General features: G+C 45.5%; 1 protein-coding gene across 9 annotated transcripts in view; it reads right to left on the bottom strand.

Moving 5' to 3' along the window:
* Positions 1-14,355, bottom strand: part of FGFRL1 (fibroblast growth factor receptor like 1) — a 171,937-nt gene that overhangs the window by 10,235 nt on the left and 147,347 nt on the right. For all 9 annotated transcript variants that reach the window (XR_015772661.1, XM_014262822.2, XM_088056364.1 and 6 more), the window contains 3 exons: positions 9,586-9,666; positions 4,583-4,867; positions 1,143-1,496 (listed from right to left, as the gene is read on the bottom strand). Coding sequence is in view for 8 of the 9 variants with exons in the window: in XM_014262822.2 (XP_014118297.1) it covers positions 1,143-1,496; positions 4,583-4,867; positions 9,586-9,666 (720 nt within the window). In the remaining variant the exon portion in view is untranslated. The remainder of the gene's footprint in view (positions 1-1,142; positions 1,497-4,582; positions 4,868-9,585; positions 9,667-14,355) is intronic.

The following is a 14,355-nucleotide window of genomic DNA, read 5'->3' as shown; positions in this document are numbered from 1 at the left end:
AGTTATATCCCACCCATGCTGCTTCTTCCTTGGTATTTACAGGCCTTTCAGTTAGAGTGTAGTCCTAATTCCAAAACGTTTTATCAGGGTAGAACTGCACAGTCAGAAGACAAAGGAGCAGAAGACCAGGCCAAGATGGTGTGTCTCAAAACAAATGATACAGTCTCAGCTGGATGTGGCCACCAGCTCTGAGGACTGGGGAGGGAAGGCAGCAGATGTGAGTTTGGTACAGAAGCCCCAGGGGATCACTGGATAAAAAAGTAACTAATCATTCTAGTTTTCACACTTATTCATTTAATTTCCTTGTGACCCAGACAGTTTTTATTCTTCTCTCATTTTACAGGCCTGTATCATTGTTTCCTTTTACCAGCAAAAGCATTATAAATAAGGGCAAGAGAACGGAGGAATTCCAGGTTCTGGAGGTTGCAAACCATTCTGCTATTCAGTTCCCATTTCCCATCCTGCTCCCTGTCACTGTGATTTAGTGATTTAGCATCTGCAACTGCAGTATCTTTTCCCAGTTTGCTCCTTTTTCAAACAGGAGCAGATAATTCAATTTATGTCACCTGGATGACTGAGAGGCACCTCAACAATGTCTGTGAGTATCTGCAGGGAGGTGTCAGAGCATGGACCAGGCTCTGCTCCATGATGTTGGGCAACAGGACACAAAGAAAGGGCAGAAACTGCTGCCCAAGAAGTTCCACCTGAACGTGAGGAAGAGCTTCTTTACTGTGCAGTGACTGAGCACTGAACAGATTGCCCAGAGAGGGTGTGGAGTCCTCCTCACTGGAGATATTCCAGAACCATCCTGACACAATCCTGTACCACGTGCTCTGGATTGACTCTGAGCACAGAGGTTGGACCAGATGACCCACTTTGGTCCCTTCCAACCTTACCTAATCTATGATTCTGTGGTTATTCCCCACAAAGGGAGAAAAGGAAATATCATCAACAGGATTTCAGCAGGAACTGGCTTAAATCAGGGCTGATTTTGTCCCCCATTCACTCTTATCAGAACTGGGCTATTCTAAATCAGCACAGCATCACAGAGGGCCAGGGAAACAGTGGGCAGCAGTAGCTGAATTAATAAATACCATGATGCAGAGGACTGATAACAGAGGGGGAAAAATGTCACAACTCACCTGGCAGGACTGTGAGAAAAGCACTCCGGAAGCTGTAGCCCATGGTGTTTGCTCCGAGGCAAATGTACATCCCTGCATCCTCCTCCTTGGCTCGAGTAATCATCAGTTTGTTCAGGTAGGACCCATCTGGGCGGGACCAGACCTCCCCCGTGGGCAGCACGACAAACTTCTGTCCCCCGACATCAATGGTGGAGTTGTACTTGCTCTCCGTGCCGTACTCCACCCTCTTCAGCCACTGGATGACGGGTTTGACGTCGCTGCGCACTTTGCACTGGAAGGATGTGGTCCCACCGTAGTCCACCGTGGTGTTGACGGGGTGTGTCCCTGTCAGGATGGGCTTGGACCTCGTCCTCTCTGCACAGAAACACAGGGAGCTCCATGGGAAAAGGTGTTTGCCAACCTCTGTAACTTGCAATTGCAGAAGCATAGGGAAAAGGTGTAGGAGGGATGCAAAATCATAGTCTAGTCCAATTCCCTGCACCAAGGCAGGATGAGATTTTTGCAAACTTCTCCTGATACACATTTTTCCAGCCTCTGCCAAAACCTCCAATGGTAGATGCTCTCCAAACAACTCCTCCAGTGTCTGAGTCTTTAACAATTCTGTTCTCATGCCCAACCTGAATCTTCCTGATTATAACAAGGAACTTCCTTTTCTACCTGTATCGGACCTGGAGAAAAAAATTGTTTCCCTCTGAGCCCTTATATTTTGGAAGATTTTCTTCATCCCTCTGCACACTGAGCAAGTCTCCTACTTGTGGTTCTGTGATGTGTCACTTACTACCATGACCAGCAGGCTGTAATTTACAGGTAAGACAGAGCCTTTATGTGTTTTCAGACACAACCTCATATTTACAAATATTTATCTGTTAGGAACCCACACCTGCTGGCTACCCCCAGTTTGGGGATAGCAAGGGGTGGGGTGAGACATATTCTTTCTCCCTCTGGCCTTCTCAAACGTTCCCTGTGGACAGACAAAATCAGATGGGAAAAGACCCCTTCTTTCATGGACTATGGCAGGCTGTGGATATTCTCATCTTTGGTCTCGAAGTCCTTCAGGAGATACCTGTCACCTCTCAGGCTGGGCCTGTAGGTGTCCATGGGGACCAAACTGTACTGGGAGCAATCCCATGCCATGTCACCAGCTGCTGCAAGAGCTGAGACCACAGGCACTACCCATGAGGAAGATTTTCACTTCATCCTCACCTACTTGCTTTTATCATTCCTTTCTTTGGTATAATCATCACCATGCTCACTATGGAAAAAAAAAAAATGGTGGAGGATGAGCTCAGAAGGCTTTTGCTTTTCTAGCCAGTAACAAAATCTTTTCTTTCTCACAAATTATTTTTGCCTCAAGTCTCAGTCAAGGTAGGAAACAAGATGGAAGGAAAAGAAATCAAACTGAAGACGTTCACAAGACCATCCTTTCCAGCATGATCTTAAGTCTAAGGTTGTGTCAACACCACATAAAGTGAAAGGAAAAATGTATGCCTCATTCTGAGGAATGTTTGGATTTGTTTTTAGTGTTAGGATCAGATAAATCAGTCACAGTTTCCAGACAAGGAGGTACTGCAAACCTCTATCTTAGGCATAGGAGAAATTATGGTATCACAGTGGGTGGTAACTGCTGGCAATCATCAACTCCTTTTGATGGCAAACACTGTTGGACTGAGCATGTAACAAAACAGCTCCCACCAGCACTGGCTTTGGAGTGAGAGGGAGGAACAATGGACCCTCTTTCAAAAACTCGGGATATGTTCAATACTGAGGGCTCTAAAGATGCTTAGGAAACAAAAATACCACAGTAGTCTCTGTAGGTTTTGCCTTGGGACTGTGAGCAGCAATCACAACTGGGGAGACTGAGATTCAGATAAGCAGGACTTAGGAGTAGAGGCTCAGGGGGGAAAAAAAGGAGGAAATTGAATAAAACCTGTAATGCTCCACAGAATGATGTTAAAAATAGAAAGATGTCTGAAAACTGCTTAATGCCCTTATCTCCTTGACTCTGGTTCCAGCTTTGGTTACTGTTTTTACTCCTAGCCAGCAAAAGCTAATGAAAACAAAGGTTACATACATCTTTAAGTTGATAAAAACCAAGATAAACAGGGACACAGAAAGGGGTTTGTTCCTGGTGCTGTCTGGTTTTGATGAAGTGAAAATGCCACAGCTGCCATTAGGATGGGCCTTGATTCATTTCCCTGCCTCTGCTCCTGGTTTTAGTGTAAACACATGTTTTTACTGTCTCCACACAGCTGCATCTTTATCAATCCCAGATGTCCAGCAGGTTTGTGCCTTCAGAGCCCAACAGAGCTTCCCACATGTGCTTTTAATTCCTGTCATTCTAGAGAAAGGACTTATCAGAGAACAGATCTTTACCTTTAAGAGCAATCTTTCACACTGGGATAAACTTTCTTATGCTAAAATGCACAGACAAACAACATGCTTTCCAAGTGGCTGGAAGTAGCCCTCCATGCCCCTGCTCCTCATTAATGAGGGCTATTCAATCTTCCCTCCACTCAGCTCATCTTCTCCTCTTTCTTGAGTTGGCTACTCTGTAATCATTTCCATGACAACTTATGATGATGTCACAGGCAAAGCACAATGATTTAAGAATAAGAGCTCGTCTCTGGTAAACTTAGGAAGGATTTGAGCATAATTATCCTCAGCAATAATAGGGGAAACAGAAGATTAGAGAGCAAGAATCAGAACGGCTAGATAGTAAGAAGAGCAAATTACCTCACCACAATGCAGGGTAATCCCCCACAGCTCATCTTCTAAGGATTGAATCTTTAAAGCTATGTAGGCATCTAAAGATACAGACAGGATCCTAGTGGGTGTTTTTATGGTTTCTTTTTTTTAGTAACTCATTTGTACCTGCCTGGACTTTCAGATGGCCAAACGTTTTTTAGAATCTGGCCCTAAAGCCTGGTCTGGTTAGTCACTCTAATCATAGGATTTCTGCTAATTCCCTTGGGAAACTTCTAGATTAAATTTTTAATTGACTGATTTCACCCATTCTGGCATGCTAATCTGGGTTATCCTAGATATTCCCCCCCCACCATGGTACTTGAAAGGGCTTTCTCTGTTAGTTCTCAGTCTGTCCTTGAATTGACTCTCCTGTAGAAGACTGAATTGGGTATGACTTTCACCATGCAGGTGCCCGTGGAGACAATTGTTTTCCAAGTACCTGTCCTCATTTCAGCTCCTCAATTGTCCTCTCACTACTCTCTCCTGCCCAGGTTTCAGGCTCATTCTAGAGTTTCACCAATGTTTTCTCTGTATGTAATGTTTTCTCTGTATGTATGTTTTCTCTGATGTATTTATTAATTCCCCATTTCCAGCCATCAACACTGCACACTTGTTGCTCAGTCAACACTGTGTTGACTGAGACAGTCCCCTTCTGAAAGGCCCCTCTCTGCTCTCCCTCCTGGAGCTGCACTTACGGATCACTTCAACTTTGTACGTTGCATTGATTTCTCCAACTTTGTTAAACACCCGGCAGGTGTACTTCCCGCTGTCCTCTGGCTTCAGGTTCTTCAGGTTCAATGTCCACTTCTTCTTCTTGTTCTCCCCAATCTCCTGGGGAGTGAGGGGCTTGTTGTCCTTCAGCCACGTGATGTCGGGCCTGGGGTTGCCGCTGGCCACGCACTTGAGGCGGATGGAGCTGCCGACGGGGCGGGCGATCACCCTGCGTCTCATCTTGGCAGGCTGAGTGAACCTGGGCCGGGCTGCAAAAGACATCAGAATGGACGGTGGTGAGCACAGGACATGAGCAAAGAAGGAAACTTGTTAAATCTTGTGGCCAGATTTGCTTGAGAGGCAGCCCCATACACACCAATGTATCACTGTCCCTCATACCAGCTCAAGCTGTTTTCCCTAGAACAGATTCACCACCCAGACCAATGCATTTGAAGCTCTACTGGACTGCCCTGGCCACTGCATGAACTTCTGCACAGCACAGCCCCAGAATCTCTGTATCTGTAAGGCAATTGCACCAGACCATCTCACAAAATAATACCAAGATCATGCTATTGCAGCTGAAGGCAAAACGCGGCCCCATAATCACACGGTAATTGTTACCATATTCCACAAACTCCTTAGCCAAGACCAAAGGAAAAAACTCAGATTCCTGTCACGCTGACCATTTTCTCAATTTTTTGCTTGTCACATGAAGCTTCATTTCCTGAAGATGTTTTGCCTCTTAGTTCTCAGTGACTTTATTGGGACTTAAGAAGAGTCTCTTTTAAATACACAGGGAAGTCTTAGAAGTGTGACAGACTTTTTGTACACTGATCCAAACTTAAATGTATGCAATTCATTCAGCTCCAATTTACACAACATTCATGTTGATTGGTCCAAAGAAGCAAAAAAAGGAATGAAAAGACCAAATAAAATTCCATGAGTTTGTTATTAGATGGTACCCCATGCCAGTCCATCCCAAAACTGGGGAGGAATTCTGAAGCAATAGCTGCTGGTGGATAGAAGCGTGGGTTAAATCAGTCATCTTGTTTAAGCAAAGAAATCACCAATATTTCTAAGAACAAAGACAAAAAACTTAGAGAAATGCAAGGCCCTCACCTGGCAAAGTCTGAAATTTAAGGAAGAATTTAAAAGAAATAACAAATTTCTTACGGTTATTTTAACTACACAATGCCAGTCCAGGGGCACTTCTAACTAAGCCCATCCTGTTGGAAGTCAGAAAAGACCTCCAAATTATTCCAATGCTGCCAGCTCCACAACTAAACCATGTCCCTAAGGATCATACCTACATGCTTTTTAAGCACTTCTAGGGATTCCCTGGCCAGCTACAGGATGGCCTAGTGAGACTCCCTACCTGACAGCCATCCCTGCTGCCCAGGGCTGAGGGCCAGAAGCTCTGGGATGTGCATTATAGTGGAGGTTTCCTGAATGGAAGAGGCTGGTCTGCAGCTTCCTATCTCCAAGCACTGGGGAATGGCAGCCACTGCCCTCTGAGGTTTGTGAGCACACCCCTAAGCACTCACCCCCCTGCAGCCTTGGCCAACATCCCTCCCTCTGGGAAGAGGATACCCTTCGGCATACCCCTCTCCGCAGAGTGCTTTTCCGCAGGGGAAACCATCTGTCTCCACAGCCTTCCCTTGCCCCCCTTGGCTGTCATTTTGGGTCCCAGCCATTTCATGTTATTTCAAACTCCTGCTCAGAAATGCTTTGCTCTCCATGCAGAGGCTTTCATGTGTAACCCAATGAACCGGAGTAACTCCGGCACTGGAAGTCTTTGCCATGACAGCTGAGCAGCAAGTGTGACATACTAACCCCCTCCACAGGTCATGGTGCCTGGACTGCTGGGTGTTCCCTTTGGGGTCTGCTGCAGGAGGCCCCCTCACAGCAGAGACAATTCTCCTTCCTCACAATGGACCCTGTCAGAGCTGCACACTGCGGGCAGCAACATCCCAAATTTTCGTCTGAGCCGAGGGAGACGTGCTGATAAGGGCTGTCATTGTGGAAATTGAGAAAATGTCTGCAAGGCTCATGGAGAGGTCAGGAATCAGCCATGCAATGGGTCTGAACAGTCACTCTGTAATATGGCAGAAATTTACTCCGAGACCAGGAACTCCAGGTCTTAGTAGAGGGGAGATCCTCATGGACAGGATTCCTGAGCTGGGACTAATACACCAAAGAGCAAGCTGGAGCCAGGACAGTCACACTTCCCCAGCAGACTGAAAAGTCAAGTGAGTGACTCTGAACTCTCAGAAGAACTTGCTGGCATCCCTGCTCAGTAGAGGGCAATAAGGGCATTTTAAGACAGAAACTCTTTCCACCCCAAGAAAGCAGATATTTAACATTTCTGGTTTTCCTCCCACTGTGACTCCCATGAGTCTGTCTGGAGTTTTGTATTCACTCCTCACACATGGTTGCCCAAATACATACCAAACTACAGGTAAAGCTACACTTCTTTGGATCTTTCAGCCTTCCTTTCTTTCTTTTTCTGTTTAAAAAAGGTTAAGTGATTATGTGGTCTCAAAAGCTACTCCAGGCTACGTGCAATATGCTGAAACCAGATCCCATTTACACAGTCCTGAATGTTTCCTTGACAAAAGCCTGAATTGGACAAGTTTAGAAAAGCCAGTTAACAAAAAAAGGAGAAAGAGAGAGACACACATTAGAGAGAAAAAGAGCAGCAGCAAGCACAAAGGAGAAGAAAGAGGAGAAGCAGCACTGTGAGAGACAGGAAGAAAAGGTCTCTTGAGTTGATGCTAAATGTCTGTCCCCAAATCTGTTCCATTTACAGAAGTTTTGCCTGTTTGAGTGCCAGCAAAGGCCATTACAAAGTGCCTCTGTGTTATTCACATGCTTGTTCTCCTCCACATCACTTGGCATTTGCTTCATAAACATGAACCACACATTTTTACAGTATAAATTATGTCCCACTCAAGAGCAAGGGAAAACACAAGTGGATGGGGACAAAGAGACAGTGTTGTGTACAGGCTCCTGGCTGAAATGCTGTTGACCATGAAGATTTATTCAAAGCTAATGAAAATTAAATGCAATGGAAGCTTGTCAGCACCAAGACCTGTGAATGAATCCATTGGTGTCCTCTCCCTGTGAGACACCTTGAGAGGCATGGAGGTCCCTGAGGCTCCTGTCAGACACTGCTCACACAAAGGGAGGTGATAATCTGAAAAATGTTGTCTGCTGTGATGCAGCACCAGTACCTCCACGTAGTGACAGTCACTTCCAGCTTTCATGATAATTACAAAAAAGTGTGTCTCAATAGGACTATGTATTGAAATACTTTCAGCTCTTCTGGTTAAGATCTCAGTCAGTCGTGAGAAGACATGGATGGGGGTCTCCATCTTTCCCCACACCAGCTCCCTGCTCTCCCCAGAGATACCACTCTGTGATGGTAGATGGAAAAGTGGAGCTTTTTTTTTCACCATGCTTCTCCTCTCACATTTATCCAGGGGCCCAGGACTGTGACAACACAAATTGCTTCTTCATCCATCATCCTCCAGAGACCTGCAGACACACACTGACCCTCCCTGCACACCAGCTCACACCAGCAATTTACTGGTGAACAGTGCTAGACTGAAAGGGTGCCACAGCCAGCCCCAGGCATTTCTCTGCTTGGGGAGAGGAGAGGAGACAGGAGGGATGGGAAGAAGAAAAAGCAGAGGTTCAGGAACACTGAACTAGGCCAAGGCAGCACCGAGTAAGACACAATCTGATACAAGATTGTCAATGCCTAATAATTTGAGTAGGATTTACATATTTTCTTCATAATATTACTGTTGTACTGTTGTATTAGTCCATCATTCAGCAGCTCTACCAGGAGCACAATGGTAATGAAATGTGGAGAGATGGCAGATTTGTACTAGCTGCTGAACCCTTCCTGAAGTACTTCTAACCTGCAGTTATCCAAGACACCCTTCCTCCAGCTCTAAAATGTTATCAACCCTTTCCAGAATGAGTGGAGGTTACCTTTCTCTCCCCAAACAAGCTCAGTCTGAGATAAATACTTAATTCAAGTGTAGCCTGGACTACAACACAGCACACCACATCCCTGTTTGCCAGCTGCTGAAGAAAACTGTCCGCAGCTTAAGTGGTGGGGACTCATACAGAGAAAACCTGTCATGTTCCACCCCTACCACTACTGTGAGGTTCTCCCTGGCCACAAATGTGGTACAAAGCCATCTCTGTATTATAAAACTGAAGAGAGGGATGTACTGCCTGAGCAAAATGAAATGCTGTGCTTCATCCCCTGAGCTCATAAACTCACATCACACTCCTGTCAGTAATGGCCAAAAGCTGTTTGGCATCAGCCTGACAACTTATTGTCCTTCAAGGAGTGCTTGGACCAAACTGGACCTGCAAGTTTTGCAGAGATTCAGAGCCTGTTCCAAGTGAGATTTTAGCAGCTCCCCAAAGCTCTGCAACAGCAACAAAATCTGCCTGAACAGTCCATAGCTTAAAGAAGTTCAGGCAGGTGTCTGAAAGAGAGGGTGATCTTAAAAAATACTCATCTTGGCTTAGTGCTAATTCTCCTGAAGTGAAGTCAGACCTCCCATTTGCCCTCAGTCAGAGCAATGTTATGTTGGCACTGAAGACTTTTGGAAATATTGCTGTAAAAGTCAATATACTTTTTACAGGGAGTCTATGAAAGCTGTAATAGCTGCACATGCAGAAGAAAAGTCGCTGCCCAGAAAAACAAATACAAGGGAGAACCACGCTGGGGTAAATGGCAGGGGGCCCTAGGGCCAGCCACAGGCTGCATTTTGCAGGACCCTTGGATGGGATCCATTCACACCAACACATTCAGCTGACACTCTGTTTATTATTTGACCATATGTAGGGAGAACTCACTCCAGTTGCTCTGCCTTTCCTCTCCTTCAGCAACTGAGAGATGTGCCACATGAACAGCACTGAAGCAAGGACTGAGGAAAACCACAGAACACACACTGCTCCTTACCCCACTGCTTCCCGGAGTGATCTTCATATTCTCCATTGGAGCCTTCAGGCACCTGGCTGTCCTTTCCTGAGCTGGCATCATCTGTGAAGGAAAGGTAAAGGAAAACGTTAAGAAGGTCTCCTGCAGGATGACAAGAGTTTGCATTTTGTGCTGGAGACACCATGCAGCTGAAGCAAACTCAACATACAGCAGGCATCCACATCCTGGCACCTACAGCCTGGCCAGTTTAATGAACAATTTAGTCTTCTGCTTTATGAGCTTTTCGGCTGGCTACCAAATCAATGGGAGTTTAATCAATGTTGCCATTAATAGCTGACAAAAGCCTCTTTGTTTATGTTTACAGGTTGCTGTTCCTTAGGAGGAGCTGATCTGTGGTACCATCTAGTCAACTAATGGTATAAATCAAAATTAGAGATAATGAAACCTATGAGATGGGGGGAGATTTCAATGATGAGGCATACAGAGCACAAGCAGTATGATTGTGGCCACTAATTCACCCTTCTGCTTCCATACAAAATCAGAAAAGCAAGCAGGTCTGGGGTCAAATGAGCTCTCCAGGGATACTGAATGCAAATTTACGGCTGGCAAAACCAATATTGATTTGAAAAGCTGCTTTGGGGTGTTTCTTTTTAATTAAGACCACCCATCCACCTGTATCAACACACCACTTTGTCCCTCATCACTCTTGTTGTCTATATCACTACCACACAGCAGTACCAAAATCTCAGCTCTGCCCTGAAGAAATAGAAAGCTCTACAAAGTGAAACCCCCATCTCCCCAGCAGTCCCCACCTCCAATTGCTACTGTGATATGGCCACCTGTGAGGTCTCCAGGAGGGCCAAGGGAGCAGGAGAGTGCCCTGAGCCTCCTTCTACAACCTGAGTGATACTGGTGGCCTCACACCTCTGCAGCACACAGATGTGAAAGCTTTTCCTCCTCCAGCTTGACCTCTACTGCACGAGTGCTCAGCTCTGAGCAGCCTCTGACGTAGCAATGGCTCACACCAGGAGGGAGGTGCACCTGAGGCACCCCGAGCACCTTCACATGATGCTGCAGCAAAACACATTCTCTTCTAAGACTAGTTCTGTGCTCTACAAGGTGGCACAGCCCCCGAGGGCAGCTGCATTTCAGGTGATAGTCTGGACCAAGAGCTCCTCAGCTCCTAACTTTAGTGCACTGAAGTGGGTGAAAATTTTATTTTCAGAGACAGGTCAGGTGAAGGCTAGGAGAAAGTTTGCCTCAATGAGGAAAACAATGGTGTAAAAAACCCAAACAAATAAAGACAAGTAGAAACATCTAATTTAAGGAAGGAATGCCTCCAAATGCCCAACTCCTGAAACTCGCAAAAAAAGGGTCTTGTGAGCAAAAGAGAGGTAAATTATTTCTGTAATCTATGCAACAGAGAGGAAAAACGGATCTCAGCTTATATATAAGCATGCCTTCCTGAAAAGGTACAAATAGTAGAACTTCTCCTTAATGTTGTTTTACAAATTGAGTTGTGCTTAAAACAGGATTTAATGGGTAAAATTGTGTGCAGTCTTTGAGAGAGAAGAATGGAGAGAAGAATGTGTCTAACCCAATCCTCACTCCAGGTTCTGCTATTTTGGAATATCTCTTCAGCACAGGACATTATATGCCAACAGATAAATAATGATCTGCTCTCATTAGCCTTGTCGCTTAAGCAGAGAAGCTGCAATGCCACGAGTTTGTCCCCCTTCGACACTGAGAGATTTTTCTCTTCTCCTTTTGGCTACTTCAGCACAGTTTCTCCTGGAGCTATGTACAGCTGTCACTTCAAGGGGAAAAGAAAACTTTCTGGGCAGCAGTGCCATGCTCAAACCTCAGCAGCTCCTCCAGCTGACTGCCCCATCCCACCTCCTGGCACCCTCTGTCCATGGCTGGACACCCTGAGCCTTTCCTGGGTGCCTCAGACCATGGACATGCCCAAAACATGGGCAGCAGGGTGAAACAGGTCCCACTCAGCAAACACCAAGTCTCACAGAGAGCCTGAGTGCCAGAGCACCATCCAGGCTCTGCCTGCAGCCTGTGTCACAGAGGGGACCAGTGCCCCCTGAGCTACACTTTGCAAGTTTATTTTTACAACCTTGGCAAACCAAATGCAGGGAATACAAAAATACACATTATACATGATGGCTTGCATATGACGTTTTCTCCTTTCAGTCAAAATACCAAAGGGACTATCTCCTGGCACTTGTACAGTTTTTCTCATAAATATCAGTGTCACAAATGAACTCTTGGATACTGCCTGACAGTAAATCCCTCAGCACAATTAGAAAAATGTATTGAAATGGAGAGGAAGAACTGTGGTCAGAGATCTGGGATTTCTGTCTATTGTTAACTGCTGAATATCATAAAAGTGGTCACGACGTTCAAGTGGTGATGTTCTGTCAATTATACCTTAATCCTGCTCAGTTTGATGTATAAAGGGCATGTATAAAATCCCCCTTGCCTGCTGCCTCACATTACAGTAAGTCAGCCCCTGTGCCCTCCTCCTGCTGACACACAACCACTGACTATGGACTCCACACCTCCTGACTTGCTGCCAAGCTTTTGATGTAAGGAAAATTGCTCAGAATCCGTTTGATCCTTTGAAGATGCATCGTCAGTTGTTATCCCAACAAATTGCTGTGGAGTCACCTACCAAACCCAGAAAAAACATTTTTGGGGAAAGAGATCAGGATGACTTATGCCACCATAAATGGCTGATGGAATAGATGAATTGGTGGAGGAGCAAGACTGAAGTAACTGAATGCATTTAGGCACATTAGTTTAGATACGCTGGAAATTGCTTCACATGTGCTTGGAATCTGGTAACACTAACAACAATAGCTGAAGTCTTGAGGTGGGGAAATGCCATAAACATGGCAACTCTTGTAAAGCAAAACTGCTCCTTCCCCTCCCCAAAGCTGCTCATGGGGTGAGGAATGTTACAACAAACCCTTCCAGCTGCCATGTGCAGTGAACTTGGCTCCTACCTTCCTCATATCTGAACAAACTCACACGCAGCAGCTGTACCAAAAAGCCGATTTGTGACATCCAGAAACTGGATGAAGCTCATTTGGGGAAGATTCCCTGATGCCCCTGAGTCTCCAGTTAAACTTAAAAAGTGAGTGAGGCAGTGAAGTAGCCAGAGATATAATGATAAATAAATATAATCTAATCTGTGATGTGAGTGACGCAGGGTCAGGGCTCTCTTCTGCTGCATTCAGAGAGGAATTTGAATCTCCCCTCTTGCACCTTGGGTGAGTGTCTTAAGCTCTGACCTGTGTTTACAAAGAACCAAAAAAGAGCTGCTTTATTACTTCAGGAGAGAGATAACTCAGAAACACCCTGAGGATGGAAGGCCCCTGTCTAATTCAGACACCATCAATATTTGACTTCCACCTGCCTCAACCAAAGTCAGTATTGTGGCTGCATGGAGTTTGTTTCTCTCTGCTTTGAACAACTTTCTTATTTTTTCAGTTTTAGTGTCAAGTGCTTTCCAAGGATAGAGAAACACTTTTATACTGTTTTACAGGGGTCTGTGATGCTGAAAGCAAAGCTAAATTTCCTAAAAGCTCAGAGGCATCTGGTTCAGCCCAAACCTGCAGTCTGAAGCTTGCTTAATAGTGTCAGGTCTGAAGACCTGCTGTTTGCATTTTACTCCAGCTGTCACAAACACAACTGGCCTGGCAGTATTCTTCTTAGACAGAGAGAGGACCTGGAGAAAGACGCCACATTTGGATATATATGAGCAGCGTACAAAATGGTGAGTTAGTAGCAGAGATCATGAGTCTTTGCTATATTCAAGAAATGACCTAATAATCCGGTTGTTTATTCATGCTCATCAGCTCCCCACAGAGGTGGGCAGTTTGGGGTGATAAGTACATATAGAAAAATCAGCCTGCAGTCCAAGGGCAGCAGGGACCAGCTATGCAGCACTGCCAAATTTGCTGCCAGCAGATTACCATGAGAGGCAGTGCTAAGAAGGATGAACTGCTGAAGTTTCCTACAAGCTCCCTTTTCTGTGACCTATATTGGAAGGTCATCCTGCACTGGACTTCTTGGACAGTATCACACGCTTAGGATAGCAGCCAGTTGGAAGATGAAGTGGAAAACCTGCCTTGAAAAGCAATCACTGACTAATTTTATATCACGAGTGCTAAGAAAACATACCCATGATTTAGGTGTCCTTAATGTACAATTTGGCTCCATGGTGTTAACAGAGCATGCTGGCTGGTCAAGAAACCTGAAGGGCAAGGCTCCAATATCGTGTCAGGTGACAGACTTGGAGACATGGGACAAACTCGTGTAGGCCCTTCCCCTCCAAATATTGCACATGGCCATGCAACAGGGCTAGGATGGACACAGAGGCATCAGCCCTCTCTTCAGGAATGTCACCCCAGTGGCATCATCCTCAGCTGCTCTCCAGCCATTGCCTCTCCCTTGCTTCAGGATCTCATTCCAAGCTGGCTTTCAGGTCTGAGATGCCACAGGGCTGAGATACTGGTGGCACTGGGGAAGAGTGTGGTGTCCCAAAGCAGGCTGGATTTCTGCAGGAAAGGGATTTCTGTATGTAACTCCATCAACTGACAAAGCCCACTGAGAAGCCTATGGGACAAAGACTGCCACATCAGTGGGGATATGGTTACTGTTTATTACCATAGCAGAATTGTTCCATTCCCTCTTAAAAGTTAAAGCACATGGAAAATTCTGCATAATGGTCCAGCTCTGAGAGAAACTGATGGGAAATATTCAGAATGTTACTGA

Source organism: Pseudopodoces humilis, chromosome 6 (assembly GCF_049639895.1).
Source record: "Pseudopodoces humilis isolate 2021_Gansu_Grassland_sample_001 chromosome 6, ASM4963989v1, whole genome shotgun sequence".
Classification (NCBI taxonomy): Eukaryota; Metazoa; Chordata; class Aves; order Passeriformes; family Paridae; genus Pseudopodoces; species Pseudopodoces humilis.
Note: the sequence above shows the minus strand (reverse complement) of the source record. Positions and strands in the feature narration are given on the sequence as shown.